This window comes from Elephas maximus, chromosome 16, assembly GCF_024166365.1.
Source record: "Elephas maximus indicus isolate mEleMax1 chromosome 16, mEleMax1 primary haplotype, whole genome shotgun sequence".
NCBI classification, from domain to species: Eukaryota; Metazoa; Chordata; class Mammalia; order Proboscidea; family Elephantidae; genus Elephas; species Elephas maximus.
Genome location: NC_064834.1, coordinates 18,598,694 through 18,618,695, shown reverse-complemented (window position 1 = coordinate 18,618,695; position 20,002 = coordinate 18,598,694). Strand labels below are relative to the sequence as shown.

Below are 20,002 nucleotides of genomic sequence, written 5' to 3'. Positions count from 1 at the left end.
CAGCTGGGCCCGAGAGGCCTTTTTGGTTCACGCCTTTCTTTTTCTCCTGCCCTGGATGGAGCCCGCATCTAGAAGCACTTGAGCCTTTCCAGGATTGCCGGAGTTCCATAGGAGGGGTGTGTTTGTGTCCTGCTTCTAGCTGAGAGAGGAAAGAAGCTGGATGTGGGCAGCTCCCAGGAGGGCACCTGCTACACCGTTGTTTGGGAGAATACAGATGATAGCCGGGCCCTGTGGGGGCCCCGAATCCTGTGTGGCTGGCTCAGGGCAGACATGTCTGAGGAGGAGACGCCTTCCCTTTCCTCCTGAACCCTGCTTGAGCCAGCCCCCTTCCTGGACCATGTGTCAGCAGGGGATGCTCTCCCTCACTCTCCACAAACCATTTCCAGGGCTGAGGGTCTCAAAGTGTAATCTAGCTACTTGCCTCCCTGCCCCCGCCTCCCCTCTCCGCCCCGCATTGACTACTTCTTAAAACAAGGCCCAGAACTCATATTCACTGGGGAAATACAACATTCTCCAGCCCCCTCTTAGAGCTTCGTAACAGGCACAAACATAGTAAAGGCCCTGAGAAGGCCTGCAGGAAAAAAACCTGTTTAACTCGGCTTGACGCCTTTTTCCCAGACCTGTTTGATCTTTTTCCCAAATGTCTGTTACCACATTGCATCTACTTTCAGACACTCATTCTTTTTTCATTTGAGTATCTCTGAAATCAGTGATGCATGGTACAACAATTGCATCTTAAAATTCTCATTGGCAGCATCTTTTTTCTTTCTTAGTGTTACATAAACTAATGATGTGTCTCAGCAGTGGTGTCTTACGTTAGATGACATGTATGGTAGTACACCCCTGTTAGGAGATCCTGTCCTAGGGTTTGCAGAATTGAAATCTGGGCTCCTTGCTTCCTTTGGAGCCTCTCCCCTCCAGTGCTGATGGGGTCAAGTGCTTAGGGCCTCTCAGGAGCACAGAGAAGGAGGGAAAACCAAAAACCTGAACCTCATAGGCCCACTGCCTGTGCCCAGAGGGCCTGGATCTGCCTGCCTGCACTCAACACCCTTCCCCTGCCCTACTCCCGCAGGCCTCTACCCTCTGACTGCTTCTTCCACCTTGCAGCCCTTCTCCCATGGCGGTTTCTGATATTTATAGGTGGGCTTAGTTCATGTGACTTGGGCCTCTGCTACCCTTGGAACAGTTCCTACAGCCCCTGAGAGAGATTGCTAGTGATGCCAAGGCCTCCATACCTGCGCCATCCTAGGCCTGTGGGAAGTGCCTCCACATCAGCTCGCCCTGCCCCACATTCTTTTGTCCACCAAACACCAGGAGGAGTCATCGAAGGCAGGTCTCCAAAATAATTAAGTCCGTGGTGCTGCTCCCTTTTTGAAATGTTAATCACTGCTGCATCTGTAGTAATTAGTCAGCGACAGAATTAGTGGTAATCCCAAACCACCAAGGGATAAATTGGAGTTCCATGTGGTAGAGAAACACCCTTAATAGTTAAGTGGTGATTGGACTTTGTAAAAACGGCAGGGCGGCAGTGTTGTCAGACCTCCGCGTCTAACTTCACAAGGGACAGGAGAGAGAATCACCACTGACATCAGCCTAAGGCGGATTCCCAGGAGGTGGTCAGACATGCCTCCTCTCTCTGCCATCTTTACCAATTCTGACACCAGCCATCCCTCTCATGGCATGCTCTGCTTCTCTGCTGGGGTTGATAATTCATTGCAATGGCCACACACAACTCACACACCATACTCACAGTTATAGCGTTTATTAGGGAAGTACTAGGTTATAATTCAGGTTCAGGAACGGCTCAGGACAGCTTCTTGGCCATGCCTACAGGCAGGCCTCTCAGCCCTCAGCCTCTCTACCCTTGACTCCTTGGCCTGGCCTTTGCTCTCAGGCAAGTGTTACAAAGCTCTTTGGCTTCACTGATAAGTGTCCAGAGGCATCCCACTCCTCCAATAAGCTTCAACCTGAGGGTGCTCAGATCTCTAGCTCAATGGGTTGGTGAGCCTAGCTCCGCGAAGTGCCTAGAGGCACCCCACTCCACCAGCAAGCCTCCTGCCCAAAGAAGCTCAGCTTTCTTGCTCCGTGGGCTGGGAAGCTCACCGTGCAGTCTCTTGCTGGTCTCCTGGTTCTGCTGCTGCCAGTTCTCTGCTGTGTTTGCTGCCGCTTTTCGCCATCTTGTGCTGTCTCCGGTGTTACAGCTTTCTGTCTCCTGGGTCTAGGAGGTTTTCAGCGCAGGGGCCCCAGGTCCAAGGGACATGCTCTGCTTCCATTTCTTCTTGGTGGTAGTGAGGTCTACCCTTTCCACTCTGGGATGACTCATTTTAAGCCTAGTGCGATGGCAAAACTGACTAATCCCCTCGTTAGGGTTCCCATACACCTTATTTGCATGGTCCTACCCCCACAAGGGTGCCACACACCTTATTTTCATTATTAGCAAGCTGTCCAGTCCCCTTGGTGGGCCACAAGCACCTTATTTCGATATTCCCATCTAGTCATTTTGTGGGAGTTACAAGACCTTGGCAGGAAAGGCCATATAAAAGTGATCCATTACACTACAGACTTCCAAGGCAGAGGGAGAAGCAAACCATTCCTTCCCTGGTGCACCTAGACCCTGGCATGGTGGACTCCGAGGCTTCAAATTAATCTGTTGACCTTTTTCTACTGATTTTTCCAGAAATGGATCAGCTGATTTTTATTATTCAGTTGTTCCCCTTTTGGTCATTTTTTATGGGTAGTGGTTTGTCTTCTGTTGCTCTTAAGTAATCTATATATGTTTTTTTTATCCTGAAGTGCTTTTAGCTGCTGCAAATCCTTTTTGAAGTAGGAAAGGTATGAATAATAAATAAGAGAAGGAAAACATTGAAACCTTTTAACACTGGTGACTTGGCTAAATAGAAGTCCCTCTTCAGAGTGGCCAGGGCTCCTGGGGGAGAGTTGGCCCTGCTGTGTGCAGCATCTCTCAGCAGACGCAGCTCACTCTCCCTCATTCATGAAACCGCCTCTTTTCTCTCCTCTCATTTATCGCTTAGGATCTTGTGACTACCAGTTCCATCATAAGCGTTTTGAGGGTAAACACAGTTGGGTATTTCTTTGTGCTTTATGGTTCCAAGCATAGGACAAGTTCAGAAAGTGTTTGCTGAAAGCTTGAATGGGACCATTATCTTGTTTCGTGCAAAACAGAATGATTTGCAGCGTGGTCACAGTTATCTCGGGGCCCTGGATATACATGGAAAACCTGGTGATGAAGTGGTTAAGAGTTTGGCTGCTAACCAAAAGGTCAGCAGTTCGAATCCACCAGGCTTTCCTTGAAAACCCAATGGGGCACTTCTACACTGATTTATAGGGTCGCTATGAGTCGGAATTGACTTGAAGGCAACAGGTTAGGTTTTTGTTTGGATATACATAGTACTACTTTCCAGCCAAATGTGTTGCCACCAAGATGATTCTGATTTGATAGCGACTCTATAGGTCAGAGTAAAACTGCCCCATGGGGTTTCCAAGGCTGTCATCTTTACAGAGGCAGGTTGCCACGTTTTTTTCCCGAGGAGTGGCCCGTGGGTTTGTACCACCAACCTTTTGGTTAGCAACCAACTGCTTAACTGCTGTGCCACCAGGGCTCCTTCTTTCCAGGTAAAGGAAGGGAAATTTTTCTTTTTGCCCACAACACTTGGGCTGGTCGGTTACCTTTTTCTGTCTCATTTCCTTATCTGGAAATGTTGACGAATTATCTTGCAAGTTCTCTGAATGTCTGGTGTTCTAAACGAACGTGTTCTGAGTTACGACAGCAGAATTGGGTTCTTGATGAAGGCAGAGAATTCTCATCGAGTAGCTGGACTGCAGATGGGAGGGAATGCCTTTGTACCTGGTGTGCAGAAGTAATTCATTTAAGCAGGGCAAAGATGGGCATTTCACGAAGGCGGAGTTTTTGTTTGCCTTGTATTCAAGCACAGACCTGGCCTCGAGAGTGACATCTGTGCCCGTGTTTGCTTTCCATTATTTGGTAATAATGGCTGTTGTTGGAAAGTGGCCAGTTGCCAGGAGCCCTTCACATGTTGTGTGTAATGAGCCTTCTCTTGAGGAATGGTTCTCCTGGCTTCACTGGAAGTGGGAAATGTGGGAAGAAGTCACAAGTAGGAGACACCACTAAGAAGAACAAAATTCAAGGCCAAAGATTTGTGGAGGGCAGCCTGCTGCAGCAGGAAGAGGCTACCTTGAAGTTAAATGAAAAAACTAAAATATAAAAAATACAAGAATAAGATATAAATCCAAAACATTGGATTAATCCCTGGCTCTGCCACTGTTTGACCTTGGAGAAGTTATTTAACTTTGCTGAACCTCCATTTCTTCATCTATAAAATGGTTGTGGTGATCCCTACCCTTCCTGCCCCACAAGACTATCAAAAGGATCAAATGAAAATGCTTTGGAAACTAAACTCTTGTCATCTTCATCATCGTCATCATCACTGTAATTTAATAACTGACTTTGTAAGACTTCTTTGGGAATCTTTCCTAACTGTTATGGCTAGGCAGAGGACCTCCACCTATCAGATTTAAATGTGTATTCCCAGCCGTTAGAGGAAGGATCTGGAGTATTTCATAATTCTCTAGCATCCCTGAGATGTTATAGGGGGAGGAGGCAGAGAAAAGGGGGAAGCAAAGGCAGGCTGCTCCATCCCCACCATGGAACCCCACCCACTGGGCTAATAAAGTGTGGGTTAGCCCACAGGCCACATCTCTGATTCCTCTGCTGTGTGGTATCTGGACACCACAGCTTTGAATTGGGAAACCAGCTGGAGATTAACTCATGGATAGTGGGCCCCCTTTCTTACGGAGGGCAGCTAGGTATTTGGAGGACTCATTCCCTAATAAAGAATATTGAGCTTCGGAGCCTTCTGGTTAGTTGAAAGAAATCTAACTTAAGCACAAAAGGAAAATTTTAGGTTCACATCACGGGGAAGTCCAGTTGTAAGTTGATTTCTGCATCCAGGGACTCACCTGTCTCTTATTCTTTTAGACAGCCCTGCTTTCCTTATGTGGCCTCATTCTTAGGCCAACTCTTCTCTTAATGCAGAGATAGCCCCGCAGCCCTAACCTGACATCTGGCCTTCTAGCTAGCAATCCCAGGGAAAAGAGCACATCTTGTCCCCCACCAAAAAAAAAAAAAAAACCCAGTTGCCGTTGAATCAATTCCAACTCATGGCAACCCCGTGTGTTTCAGAGTAGAATTGTGCATAGGGTTTTCAGTGGCTGTGACCTTTAAGAAGCAGAACACCCGGGCTCTTTTCCAAGGCACCTGGGTGGATTGGAACTGCCAACCTTTTGGTTAGTAGCCAAGCGCTTATCTGTTTATGCCACTCAAGGCCTCCTTGTCCCTGTGTTGTTAGGTGCCGTCAAGTCGATTTCGACTCATAGCAACCACATGTAGCAGAGTAGAACTGCCCCGTAGGGTTTTCTAGCCTGTAATCTTTATTTTTAATCTTTATGGGAGCAGATTGCCTGCCTCTGGGCGGGTTCAAACCACCAACCTTTATATTGAATTAAGCAGCTGAGTGCTTAACAGTTGCACCACCAGGGCTCCTTAAAAAAAAAAAAAAATCTTACCTACCAGTGAAATTCGTGAAGAGGGTGATGATTGGCTAACCTGTGTCATGTGCCTGTTCTGAACCAATCACAGTGGCCAAGATGGATGACTCTGGGTATGCCTGGACATGCACACGGCCATCTCCAAAACCAGAGCAGAGAATCACCCCCACCCCCAACCTCATGGATGAAAAATGGGGGAAGGAGAGGAGGTTCTAGAGAGATGCTACGCATACCAAAAAGTTTACCAGAAATCTTGTTGCTCTTGCCATAAACTGTTCCCTGGTGTCCTTTGCCCGGCAGAGTATGGGACTGAACAAGACTGCATTTGGCTATGCGGTTCTTACTGAGCTAGTAGCATGCATTTACTGATTGCCTGCTGTGTGTGGGACTCAGTACTTGCGGGGAGAGAGGTGAGCATGTTGAATTGCCCTTGCCTTCAAGTTGTTTATAATCCAACAGAGGGAGATCAGAGTCTACTATAAAAAGTAATTAGCATCACAGTGTTTGCAAGTATACTAAGAGAAAGTAGGGAGAGGTCGCCCTGGCCTTCCCACAGGTGTGACCAGGAGGAAGTTACTCAGTTGGTATGGTTACATCTTCCTCATCCTTAAACCAGGAAGGTGAGTTAATGTTTGTCCCACACCTCCTGAGCTGCAAATGTGATTTTCAGAAGAGGAGCCAAATGTCACTTTTTTTAGAAATCACAAAATGCAGCCTTCAAGTGGAACCAGGGTCACTGCTCAGGTAAGGGCCAGGAGCTGAGAGGGTACTGCGTGAGATGACGTGTTGTGACTGCCTTCAGGGGCTCTGTATCAAGTCCCCTCAGTCCATCAGCCCCCACTTGCAGGGGTGTAGAGTGTCCAGCATTTAACAGTGTCTTGACACCTTTCTTCTCTGATCTTAACACCCTGTGACCCCACTGACCTGTGCATTTTTCAAAAGGAGTAGTGAAGAGCTGGGGGCAGCCCACGGTGGGAGGTTGGGGTGGGATGGGCTCCTCGAGGAGCTGCAGAGGTGTGGGCCAGCTCCAGACACCCCTAAGCCCCGGCCCGCCCTGGGGCTGCAGGCAGTCAAGGTCACTTTTCATGTATCCTACCTGAAAAACTTCAGGCCTAGGTCCTGTGAGGGTGCTGCCTGAAACCTGACCTCTTGCCTGGATGAGGGCCTGAGAACCCTTGCCAGCTTTACCTCACACCAGTGAGCAGAAGTCCGTGGCCGGCCGCCATCCCCTGGAGTTTCAGCAGTGTGAACCTGCGTTCTCTGTAGGCCTTTGATTCAACCTAAAATGAAACATCTGTCTGGACTGGCATCAGAAAAAGTAGGGACCAAATTCCCCATGCTATTTTTAAAAGTTAGGATGAAAAGCCAGTGTAAAACATTAAATAAATGCTTATTGAAACTTTAGAACATTAAATGAGTTAACTGAAAATTTTCCAACAAAAAGCAGCTATCGTTTCATCCTAACACGGCCTTCACTTTTGTGCCTGTTATTTCCCGATGCACGTGTGGTTTTAGAATTGTTTACCAGACTGAGTTTTTATTGTCTTCATTAAAGAACGAAGCAAAACAGCAATAAAAGCTGCACGGATATATTCAGAGGAGTCGTGGATGTTGACAAGAACCCCAGGAAAGATACGTAGCCATCCTTGGTGAGCGGAAGTCCCACTCTGCTGACATCCATGGGGATCCTTGTCCTCAGGCCTGGCCAGGAAGCAGTTTTACCTAACGGTTTGGTTATGAATTTGGGCTTTGGATTCAAATTCTGCTCCTACCACTTGCTGGTTGTGTGCTTTGGGCAAGTTGTACCTAACCTCTCCCAGCCTTTACTTACTCACCTGTAAAATGGGGATCATAACAGTACCTGCTTTTTAAGGTTGAGAAGATAAAAAATAAAATGATACCTATAAAGCGCTTAGTCACTGGCGTGCAGAAAGGCTCAGTGTTAGCTGATGTTAGAATGGAGTGTTTTGGGTATTCTGTTAGCACCCTGCCGAGAGGAACCACCTCATACTGAGCTTAGTTTTTAACCTGGTGGGGGTATAAGCAGCATGAGCATGAGGATTCTGATGGGAGCCCACAGAAAACCTGAAGCTGATTTGAACAGCCGAACAGACAGTCAGGGCCAAATTTTCCCACAAATCTAGGACTCCTGTTTCCCAGCATTCTTCCACCTTTACCCTTTGTCCCTTTCCTTTGGATCTCAGAAGCAAGTTAAAACCAGCCACATCATGTGCTATGTCCATACCACGGAGTGTTATTTGGCAATAAAAAGGAATGAAGTACTGGCACGTGCTACAACATGGATGAGCCTCGAAAACGTGCTAAGTGAGAGAAACCAAACACCAAAGGCCGCATTATGTGATTCCGTTTATATGAAATGTCCAGAGTAGGCAACTCTACAGACACAGAAAGTAAATTGATGTTTGTCAGAGGCTGAAGGGAGGGAGAAGTGGGAAGTAAGTGACTGCTAATCAGTACCAGGTTTCTTTTGGGGATGATGAAATGTTCTAAAATTAGATAGTTGTAAAGCTTGCACAACTCCGAGTATGCTAAAACCACTGAATTGTACACTTTAAAATGGATGAATTGTATGATTTGTATCTCAATAAAACTTAATAAAAAAAAAACAAAAACAGCCAGCAGAGGCACCTTGAATGAATGAATGAACAAATGAACATGCAAACACACAAACCATTTATTGAGCAGTTCTGGGTGCCAAGGGCAGGTGCAGAGAACCCCAAGTTGTGCCCCTTCCCTCAGGGAACTTGAAAAAGAAGATAGTAAAGACAGGTAAACTCCATGCAGGAGTTCTCTGGTTTGTTAATTCCTTCATTTACACTCTTGTTTATTCAGTAAGTATTCCTTGAGCTCTTACTGTTGCTAGGCATCGCTTAGTTTAGAGAAATAGAGCCACGCTACGTGTAGAGCTTAAAGCTCTGTGACATCAATGGCAGAATTGTGTCAGCTTTAGAAAAGATAACTTTTTTTTTTTAAAAGCAACAAACAACCATTACTTTAAGAAAAAATCATAAAAAACTCGTGGGACCCAAAACAAGCCTGAAAAAGAAGAACACTTCTCAATTTAAAACCTTACTGCAAAGCAACGTTAATCAAGACAGTGTACTACTGGCATAAAGGTAGACATATAGATTGATATAATTGAATTGAGAGTCCAGAAATAAATCTTTCACATTTATGATCAATTGATTTTCAACAAAGGTGCCAAGACCATTCAGTGGAGAAAGAATAGTCCTTTGAGCAGATGGTGTGGGACAACTGGGTAGCCACATGTAAAAGAGGGAAGTTGAAACCCTCCTTCACACTATATAGAAAAAGTAACTCAAAATGAATCAAAGACGTACATGTAAGGGATAAAACTATTAAACTTTTGGAAATGGAACCTTGTATATGGCAATAAAAGCACAGCCTCAAAAGAAAAAGTAGTTAAACTAGTTTTCATCAAAATTAAAACTTGTGTATTTCAAAGTTCACTATCAGAAACTGAAAGACAACACACAGAATGCGAGAAAATATTTGCAAATCGTATATCTAACAAGGGACTTATGTCTAGGGCATATAAGGAATTCTTACAACTCAAAAAAAAAAAGACAACCCAATTCTTAAAATGGACAAAGGAATAGACATTTCTCCAAAGAAGACATACAAATGACCAGTAAAAGATGCTCAATATCATTGGGGAAATGCAAATCAAAACCATGATGTGATACCACTTCACACTCAGTAGGTGGCTATGATCAAAGTCAGATAATAACAATTGTTGGCGAAGATGTGGAGAAATTGAAACCCTCATTCGCTGCTGGTGGGGATGTAATACAGTGCAGCTGCTGTGGAAAACAGTTTGGCAGTTCCTCAAAGAGATACATGGAGTTACCACTTGACCCAGCAATTCCACTCCAAAATACAGGTAGTCCCCAGTTAACAACAGGGTTCCATTGCGACAACTCCACCCTAAGTCGGTTCTGACGTCAGTTGAGTAACTTTTTTAGTTTTCCTTATTATTGCCTTTTATTATCAGTATTTTTATAAATCTAATCTTTGAACATCTGAGAATGATAGCATCAGCAACTTACATGCTGCAACATTGTATGTAGTACATACAGTTAATGATAAGATGTCCGAAAAAAAGAAAACAAAAACAGACGGTTCAAAGTGTGGTTTGTTGTAACTCGAATACCCCATTCAGTTGGGGACTACCTGTTTATCCAAGAGAAATGAAAACATATGTCCACACAAAAGCGTGTACAATGAACGTTCATCGCAGCGTTATTCATAATAACCAAAAAAGTAGAAACTACCCAGATGGCTGTCAACTGATGACTGGAAAAACAAAATGTGGTATATCCATATGACGGAATATTATTTGGCAGTATAAAGGAATGAAGTACTGATTCGTGCTACAACATGGATGAACCTTGAAAATATTGTCAAGTGGAAAAAGCCAGTCACAAAAGGCCTCATATTATGTGATTCCACTTATGGGAAGTGTCCAGAAAAGGCAAACCTATGGGGACAGAAAGTGGATTAGTGGTTGCCTAGAGTTGGGGAGGGGAGGCTGGGAGTGATAGCTAAAGGGTGTTGTTGTTGGCGACCCCATGCACAACAGAATGAAACTCTGCCCGGTCCTCTGCCATCCCCACGATCAGTTGTGGCTCAGCCCATTGTGATCCACAGGGTTTTCATTGGCTTATTTTCAGAAGTAGATCACTAGGCTTTCTTCCTAGTTTGTCTTTTTCTGCAAGCTCCACTGAAACCCGTTCAGCATCATAACAACACACAAGCCTCTGCTGAGAGACAGGTGGTGGCTGCACATGAGGTGCGCGGGCCAGGAATCAAACCAGGGCCTCCCACATGGAAGGCGAGAACTCCACCGCTGAACCCCCGATGCCTCCGCTAAAGGGTGTAGGGTTCCTTTTTGGGATGATGAAAATGTAAAAATTTATCATGGTGATGGTTCTACGACTCTGAATATACTACAAACCATTGAATTATACACTGTAAATGGATGAATTGTATAGCTTGTGGATTATATCTCAGGAAAGCTGTTACCATGGAGCCCTGGAGATACAGTGGTTAAGCGTTTGGCTGCTAACTGAAAGGTCAACGATTTAAACCCACCAGTTGGTCTGTGGGAGAAAGATGTGGCCGTCTGCTTCCATAAAGATGACAGCCTTGGAAACTCTATGGGACAGTTCTACTATGTTCTATAGGGTTGCTGTGTGTTGGAATCCACTTGGCGGCAATGGATTTGGTTTGGTTTGGAAAGCTGTTACCAAAATAATAATCATAAATATAGCAATAAAAATGCTTCCCTAGAAAAATGAGATGCCATGGTATAAAGGGTTTAGCGGACCACCAGGGCCAGGTGAGACAGGTACAGTGGGACATGGGGAGGTCACCTTGACATCAGGAGTAAAGTTAACCAGTTTTCATCGATGTTTTTGGGAATGTGTGTGAGGGTAACTAATAAGAATTTGGGTAAGGAGTGTTTTATGGTGGCTTCATGGTTTGGTGTCCTGTGCATGGCCTCGTTGCTGCCTGGTGGTCTTGGCATATGGTCTTGGCACCCTGGTTTTGCTGCACACATTGGTCCTTAGGGGTATAATCACAGCAGCCAGTTCTATTCTTATGTGACCAACAGGGATTCTCTCGATAAACATCCCGTGGGGAATAAGTGGCGTTCTGGACTGCCAACCATTGGTGTCTAGGCTAACATGGTAGGAGCTAAGATGGGGAGGGACCTCAGATTCAAGGGTGTCTTTGAGTGAAATGCCTCTCACTCTGGTTTGATTATGTCATTTTTTTTTTTTTTAATGCAGTACAATTTTTGAAATAGAGTAAGGAGTTAGGGAAAAGATCTGATGGGAATTTGTACTTAAACCATTGCTTTCATGCCCCAGTATGAGACTGGGATTGTTTGAAACGGCTTCTTTTTAAGAGTACCAGGCTTGGTGTAGGTTTTCTCCTACCCGGTTTTCCAGTTAAGGTGGTGGTCGCATAAGGTTTGTGTGCCTTCTACTTTCTGGCTGAAAGAGCAGTGCAGACGAGGGGGCAGAGAAGGCCCAGGCCCTGCAGAGAAGGGGGCCTGGAGTGTGACCACCCCATAACCCTTGAATCTGATGCAGTACCTGTTGTCTCCCTAAACAGAGAAGGGAGATTTCATTGCCTTGGATCTTGGTGGGTCTTCCTTTCGAATTCTACGGGTGCAAGTGGATCACGAGCAGCATCAAAATGTTCGCATGGAGTCTGAGGTTTACGACACCCCCGAGAACATCATACACGGCAGTGGAAGCCAGGTGGGTCCCTGCTCCCTTTGGGTCAGCCCCAGCTGGCCAGGCCCCAGGCCCTAGGCTACCTCTATGGAACCTGGGCCCCTAGAAGGAGTCTGTTGTGGCTGAGAGTGACTCTTGGGTGGAGGGATGTGACAGCCAGGTGGAAGTGGGGTTATTTCAGAAGAGACTTCTGCTGTCTGGGTACATTGGTGGAATGGGAGTGGGCAGCTCAGGCCTTTACAGTGTCAAGGGTGTGAGGAGGGAGACCCAGTAGCTCTAGTGGGTAAGTGCCTTCATTCCCTAAGGATCCTGGGATTGGCACCCCAGCAGAGGTTTAGCACAAAACATCCCTTTCTTCAAGCCACTGGCTTCCTCACCCAGCCCACCAAGCCCAGCCCTCCTGGGGTGTGGCTGTTGCAGTGTAGGACAGGAGGAATAGAGTTTATAACTCCAGGGCAAATTGGAGGCTCTTAGCTGCCTGATTTAATAGGTTGTACAAATCCTTGGCACTGACAGCCGGGAGGCAGGGCCTTGCTTGGGAAATCACTGCCTCTTCCTCTCACACTCAGTACGTGAAGCCCACCTTCTCCAGGTGTCCCTGGAAGGCCCCTGGAGACGTGGACATGCTTGGGAAGGCCCCGTCACCCAGCTTCCGCCCATCTGGGTGCCGTGAGGGGTTGGTCCCCAGCTCCCTGAGAAGCCCTCTGATCAAGATCCAGTCAGCCCCACCCTCTCAGGTTCTCTGTCAGCCTTCAGTTCTGTAAGCTCGTCTCTCCTGTAGACCTTCTGGCTCCTCCGGTTTGTGGCTTGTCTCCAGAGTCATGGCTGCTGTCCAGGATCCCTATTCAGAGCTTGCCAAATATTTGCTTTATGGAGGGTGTATTAACCACAGACTAAGTTCTCCAGAGAACCCATTTGTTCTGCAGTGTACTTAGAGTGGAGACCCAGGAACCATCTGCTCCTGACTCCACTTTGCACCTAAACTAACATGGGCAGGACCTGGAGCAAGTCCCTGAGTCTCTTCTCTCTCTGCAAGACCAGGGCTCCACCTGGCCTTTAACCTGCTCCCTGGGCTTTGGGTTCAGCTTCTCAGACCATGTCACAGTGAGTATCAAAGGTGACCCTGTCACCATTACAAATGGACCACTCAACAGCCAGTCTGACACTGGTGCACACCTCGTACAGTGGCCCTGCCTACAGGTCCCCCACTTACCCCTCTATTCCTGGGCTGTGGAAACCGGACCATCCATTTCGGGAGCGTGTGAAGGCTGTTGCTGTTAGGTCTCCTAGTAGTGCCCAGTTGGCTGCCGTGTTGTTCCTTTTCTCCAGGGCCCAGCCACCTCAGATTTTTGGCATCCTGCTCTTTGCATTTGGCAACAAGCACTCAACTGTCATTGTCTGTTCCCTATGTCTTTGGGTTGAACCACCTGCTGCCTTCACCACCTAGACTCACTCCTGCTGTAAACATTCCCTGTATGCTTTGGCCTGACCTTTAGAAGTGGGATTTGAAGATTGAGGATGTACTCCACCCTCCCCCCCCCCACAACGTGGAATGTACAAAGTATAAATCTAGGAAAATTGAAAGTCATCAGAAATGAAATGGAATGCATAAAGATCGATATCCTAGGTAATAGTGAACTGAAATGGACAGGTATTGGCCATTTTGAATCGGACAGTCATATGGTCTTCAATGCCAGGAATGATAATTTGAAGAGGAATGGTGTCACAGTCAATGTCAAAAAGAACATTTCAAGATCTATCCTGAAATACAATGCTGTGAGTGACAGGATAATATCTATATACCTACAGGGAAGACCAGTTAATACGACTATTGTTCAAATTTATACACCAACCGTTAGGGCCAAAGATGGAGAAATTGAAGATTTTTACCAACTTCTGCAGTCTGAAATTGATCAAACATGCAGTCAAGATAAATTGATAATTACTGGTGATTGGAATGTGAAAGTTGGAAACAAGAAGGGTCAGTAGTTGGAAAATATGGCCTTGGTGATAGAAACTGTGTTGGAGATCGCAAGATAGAATTTTGTAAGACGAACGACTTATTCATTGGAAATACTTTTTTTCAACAACATATATGGTGACTATATACACGTGGACCTCACAGGATGGAATACATAGGAGTCAAAAGTTACTACATCTGTGGAAGAGACCATGGAAAAGGTCAATATCATTAGTCAAAACAAGGGCAGGGGCCAACTGCAGAACAGACCATCAGTTGCTCTTATGCAAGTTCAAGTTGAAGCTGAAGAAAGTTAAAAGAAGCCCACAGGAGCCAAAGTATGACCTTGAGTATATTCAACCTGAATTTAAAGACCATCTCAAGCATAGATTTGATGCATTGAACACTAATGACCAAAGAACCAGATGAGTTGTGGGATGACATCAAGGACATCATATATGAAGAAAACAAAAGGTCATTAAAAAGATAGGGAAGAAAGAAATTACCAAAATGGATGTCTGAAGAGACTCTCAAACTTGCTCTAGAATGTTGAGTAGCTAAAGCAAATGGAAGAAATGATAAAAGTAAAAGAGCTGAACAGAAGATTTCAAAGGGTGGCTTAAAGACTAAAGTATTACGATGAAATGTGCAAAGACCTGGAGTTAGAAAACTAAAAGGGAAGAACACGCTCCGCATTTCTCAAGCTGAAAGAAAAATTCAGGCCTTGAGTTGAATATTGAAGGATTCTATGGGCAAAATATTAAACGACAGAAGAAACATCAAAAGAAGAAGAGAGAAAGACTCAGAGTCACTGTACCAAAAAGAATTGGTTGATGACCAACCGTTTCAGGAGGTAGCATATGATCAAGAACTGATGGTATTGAAGGAAGAAGCCCAAGCTATACTGAAGGCATTGGCAAAAAGCAGGGCTCCAGGAATTGATGAAGTATCAATTGATATGCTGGAAGCACTCACTTGTCTATGCCAAGAAATTTGGAAGACAGCTTCCTGGCCAACTGACTGAAAGAGATCCATATTTGTGCCCGTTCTAAAGAAAAGTGGTCCAACAGAATGTGGAAATTATTGAACAATGTCATTAATATCACACACAAGTAAGTTTTGCTGAAGATAATTCAAAAACAGTTGCAGTAGTACATAGACAGGGAACTGCTTGAAATTCAAGCCAGATTCAGAAGAGGATGTGGAACAAGGGATGTCATTGCTGATGTCAGATGGATCTTTGCTGAAGGCAGAGAATACCAGAAAAATGCTTACGTGTGTTTTATTGACTATAAAAGGCATTTGACTGTGTGGTTCATAACAAATTACGGATAACATTGTGAAGAATGAGAATTCCAGAACACTTAATTTCCATGAGGAACCTGCACATAGACCAAGAGGCAGTTGTTCTGAAAAAACGAGGGGGTAGGAGAAAGACTCATTAACAACCTGAAATATGTGGATGACACAGCCTTGTTTGCTGAAAGTGAAGAGGACTTGAGGCATTTACTGATGAAGCTCAAAGACTATAGCCTTTAGTATGGATTATACCTCAACATAAACAAAAATCCTCACAACTAGACCAATAAGCAACATCATGATAAATGGACAAGTGTTTGAAGTTGTCAAGGATTTCACTTTCCTCAGATCCACAATCAGTACTCATGGAAGCAGCAGTCAAGAAATGAAACGATGTATTACATTGAGCAAATCTACTGCGAAAAAAGCCTTTAAAGTGGTAAAAAGCAAAGATGTCACTTTGAGGACTAAGGTGCATGTGGCCCAAGCCTTGGTATTTTCAGTTGTCTCATATGCAAAAAAAAAAAAAAAAAAAAAAAATTTTTTTTTTCATATGCATGCGAAGGCTGGCCAATGAATAAGGAAGACTGAAGAACAATTGATGCCTTTGAATTATGGTGTTGGCGGAGAATGTTGAATATACCTTGGACTGCCAGAAGAATATACAAATCTGTCTTGAAAGAAGTACAGCCACAGTGCTCTTTAGAAGTGAGGATGGCAAGACCTTGCCTCAAATACTTTGGACGTGTTATCAGGAGAGACCAGTCCCTGGTAAAGCAGAGGGTTAGCAATAAAGAGGAAGACCCTCAAGTAGATGGATTGACACAGTGGCTGCAACAGTGGGCTCAAGCATAGCAATGAATATGAGGATGGCGCAGGACCAGGCAGTGTTTTGTTCTGTTGTATGTAGGGTTGCTGTGAGTCAGGACCGACTTCATGGCACCTAGCAACAGCACCCTTTCCACATACATACATGTGCACACTCCTCACTGAGTTTGTGTCCAGCGACTTCCTTCTTTCTGCCGTCGCTGGTGACTGTGTCTCTCCCAGCTTCTGTCCTTGTCTTTCCCTGTTTCATTCCCGGCACCACTTTGTTTTGCCCTCTCTCTGGTTCTTTCTCTGCCCATTCCAGGCAGGCTGCAAAGAAAAGATGATGATAATAATATAGTACTATTATAGCAGAGACATAGTATTTGTTATGTGCAAGTCACTGATCTGAGTACTTTATCTGTAATAACTCGTTTACTCATCACAACAACCCTATGGAGTATTATTATTCTTCCCATTTTACAGATTTGAAAATCCAGGCTCAGATGGTAAGTCTCCAGCCCGTGGGCCACACAGCTCATAAGATTGGAGCTGGGGTTTGAAGCCAGGCTGTCTGGTTTCAGGTGTTACTGCAACCTTGGAACTCTTGGGTTTGGGCTTTGTCTTTATTGTTTTGATTTATGGTTTTTAATTTTTTGATGGTGAGGAAACATGAGGGGTATGCGGAAGGAAGAAAGTCTGGGGGGGTGAGGCAGAGGGTCAGAAGAAGAAAAATTGGGATGAAAACAGGAACACTTCCTCCAGAATTTTGGTGTGAGGTTAGAAATAACCTGCACTTTTCTGTGATCTCTTGTCGACCTATAGGATAGTCTGGTAACCAGGGTGCTCATTTACCCATGAAGCAACACAGACTCACAGATGATGAACAGCGGTACATTCCTGGGGTTGTCATTATAGGGACTCTCACCTTCTCTAATGTTGGGGAATGTTTAATAGATTGTATAATTTTAGTTAGGAATAATATTAAACTTGCAGAAAAGTTTTAAGATGGTAACAAAAAGCTCGTATAAGACACCTTTGCCCAGATTCCCCAGTTGTTAACTATTTGATTTATCTTTTTCTTTCTCTCTGCTCTCCCCTCTACCTCTTCCTCTCTCTTTCCACACAGGCGCGCATGTACTCGCACACACTTACACTATGTCCCAAAAGTGTTCATGCAATTTTAAACTTTAGTAAATTTCAAAAGTATACTTAAAATATCACTTAGTTGGTTCTGGGTATTTTGAATAATACATTTTTAAGTTTTTGTTTTAGTCATTATCATCCTCAGTCAGAGGAACTGATTTCTCTGTGGCGGGGGCTGGGGGAGGAATTAAAAAAATTTTTTTTTTTTAATAAGCTTGTTTCCAGGAATGAAAAAAACGAACATCTTTGAAACTCTGAAAGTTTGAGTCCAGAGAGGTGGGGTCACTTGTTTCCTGGGTTGACCACACATGTGGGGAGGAGTCCAGGTTAGTCCAGGGGTTCCTTCCTGGCTTGTAGCCCCTGGATTGTGAGCCTTCTGCAGAAACGACATTTCCTTCTTAATGGAGTGCTTTGGGGGAGTTGTGTTCGGTCAGCGTCCTGGAGCTGGTTCATGTGAATCTGTTTCTGCAGCCCAAGTTCTCCCAGGTACTTCCTGTGATGGCCCTTCTTCTGCCGACCTTCTCTCCTAGGCCCGCAGGGGAGTCCATAGCCTCTGGGGTGTGCAGATGGACTTAGCGGTGGCTTTATATCAATCTGGAATGTAGGTCGCAGGAAGCTTAGCCAGGGAAGGCAGTCACGTGTCTTCTTAGCTCCAGTCTGAGTAATTGTGACTCAGGGGCAGAGGCTTCTGAATCAAAACTGACCAAGTTTTTCTTACCCTGGCAGTAAAGTCAGACTTCAGAGCTGGGTCGGGAGCATCTGGGGAAAGATGGGGCTGGAAATAATGACTCCTAGCCCCTCTCAAGGATGCCCCACCAAGAAAAGCCCTTCAGGCAAATGGTCTTGTTTGGAAACACAGGCAGGGGCTGCTTCATGTGACCATGTAGTTTGACCTTGCCTTCTTTTGGGCTCTAGAAGTTCGTGGCTGTGTTGATCCCATACATAAGTAAGCTGGTCTTGATGGTAGAAGGTGACATGTAGGAAGTCCAGTGCCATGGCAGCAATGTGAGAAAGATAGGGGCTTACCTAGACTGTGGCATGGCAGCCAAAGAGCATATACATGCTTTGGTTGCATTTATAGAGACCTGCAGCTAAGGATAAGGGAGGTTATTAATTTTGCTAAGCTCTCCTCTGGTAGGAACACATGCAGCATATTATATTCAGTCTGAGGTACATTTTAGAGATGAGCAGAGGTATTACAGAGAGCTTAAAATGTTGCCTTTGAAGTGGTGAGTCTCCCATCTTGGGCGGTATTCATGCCGAGGTTAGGGAACCAGTGTTGTGGGTTCTTTTAGTGGATTCCCAGAATGTGTTTGTACCTGTTAGGTCAAAGGTAACACGTTGTGGAGCAGGCAAGCTTAAGTTGCAACTCAGTAAAAAAAAAAAGGTCGTGTATTCACTCCATGGGGATACTATGCAGCGGTGAAAAGGAGGAGCTGCAAAGACACACGCTAACACCGATGACCCATACCCACAATGCAGAGTGAAAGAAGGCAGGCGCCCAAGAGCACACACTGTGTCATCCCATTTATATCCCATCCCATCACCATCTCGGATGTTGCAAGTCAGAGCAGCTCAACCTGGGTGGGTGGCAGCGGTGATGACTGCAGCAGACCTGAGCGGGGGACGAGTCTGGGTTTGATAATGTGGTCCCTGATCTAGGTGCTGGTTACACAGGCGTGTGAGAATCCAGTGAGCTCCACGCTGATAATGTGTGCACTTTGTATATATAATTTATACGTTATACGCAGTAAAAAGCAAAAAGATGATAGTAGCATAAAGCTTGTTAAGTCCCTCAAATGGGCTATGGACTTGGCCCGTGGAGCTTCTGGAATTTACAGAGATAGAGGTGTGGGGTGGGGCCAGACCAGGATTGGGGGTGAGGGGTGAGATGTGTACCCACGGCCTGTATGTCATGGAGGAGGAGCTGATTCTGTTTTATTATGGAATTTTCTCAGTACCCAGATAATACATATTAGAGACCACTGAGAAGCTGGTTCTGTTTTAAGTTTTTGAAGTGCTTCCTTAGAGCTGTGCTGGCCTCTAAGGTGGTCTCCTTTTGACTCTTCTTGACCATTCATGCACATGGTGATTTTTCAAACGAGACCGCTGGTTCTGTGGGGATGGATAGCTTGGGTCCAGTTCCAGTTGCCATTGAATTGACCCCAACCCATGGTAACCCCGTGTGAGTTAAGAGTAGAACTGTGCTCCATAGGGTTTTCAATGGCTGATTTTTCGAAAGTAGATCTCCAGGCCTTTCCGAGACACTTCTGGGTGGACTTGAACCTCCAACCTTTTGGTTAGCGGCTGAGTACATTCACCATATGCCCCACTTGGGGCTTCTCAGCTTGAGGAGACATGTTCTTTCTTGTGTGTGGGAGAGGGATTCATTTACACTTTTTCCTAAAATGTTAAGGCCCCTTCCGTCCGTGTCACTGCTCTCTCCTGCCTCCTCCAGCTTTTTGATCACGTCGCTGAGTGCCTGGGAGACTTCATGGAGAAAAAGAAAATCAAGGACAAGAAATTACCTGTGGGATTCACGTTTTCTTTCCCCTGCCAACAATCCAAAATTGATGAGGTAAGGATGTTCTGGGGTGACCATTCGTAGGCACTGTGACTTTTCAAATGGGGCCCCACAGAAGCCCCCAGAGTAGAAGAACTAAGGGACCCTTTTTCTCGATGAATTTTCCTGTTCACTTACAGGATGTCCTTGTGTCTTGTATTTTTTGAGACATATTTGCAGAAATTGATGTGAGGTAATAATTTTATTTCTCAATTTGCTTAGTTATTTATGTGTTTGGGGGGATGAATCGTGTGATATTTGTGGCCATGAGGTAGAAAGAACCAGTTATAAAACTCAAGCAGGTGAAGGGAAGTAACCAGGTGTGATGATGGAGAGAGGCCGGGAAGCGTT

General features: G+C 45.2%; 1 protein-coding gene across 3 annotated transcripts in view; it reads left to right on the top strand.

Moving 5' to 3' along the window:
• Positions 1-20,002, top strand: part of HK1 (hexokinase 1) — an 83,051-nt gene that overhangs the window by 25,126 nt on the left and 37,923 nt on the right. For 2 of the 3 annotated variants that reach the window (XM_049855789.1, XM_049855788.1), the window contains exons 3-4: positions 11,752-11,900; positions 19,547-19,666. In XM_049855789.1, the coding sequence (XP_049711746.1) occupies positions 11,752-11,900; positions 19,547-19,666 (269 nt within the window). The remainder of the gene's footprint in view (positions 1-11,751; positions 11,901-19,546; positions 19,667-20,002) is intronic. The other variant, XM_049855790.1, reaches the window with a different exon arrangement.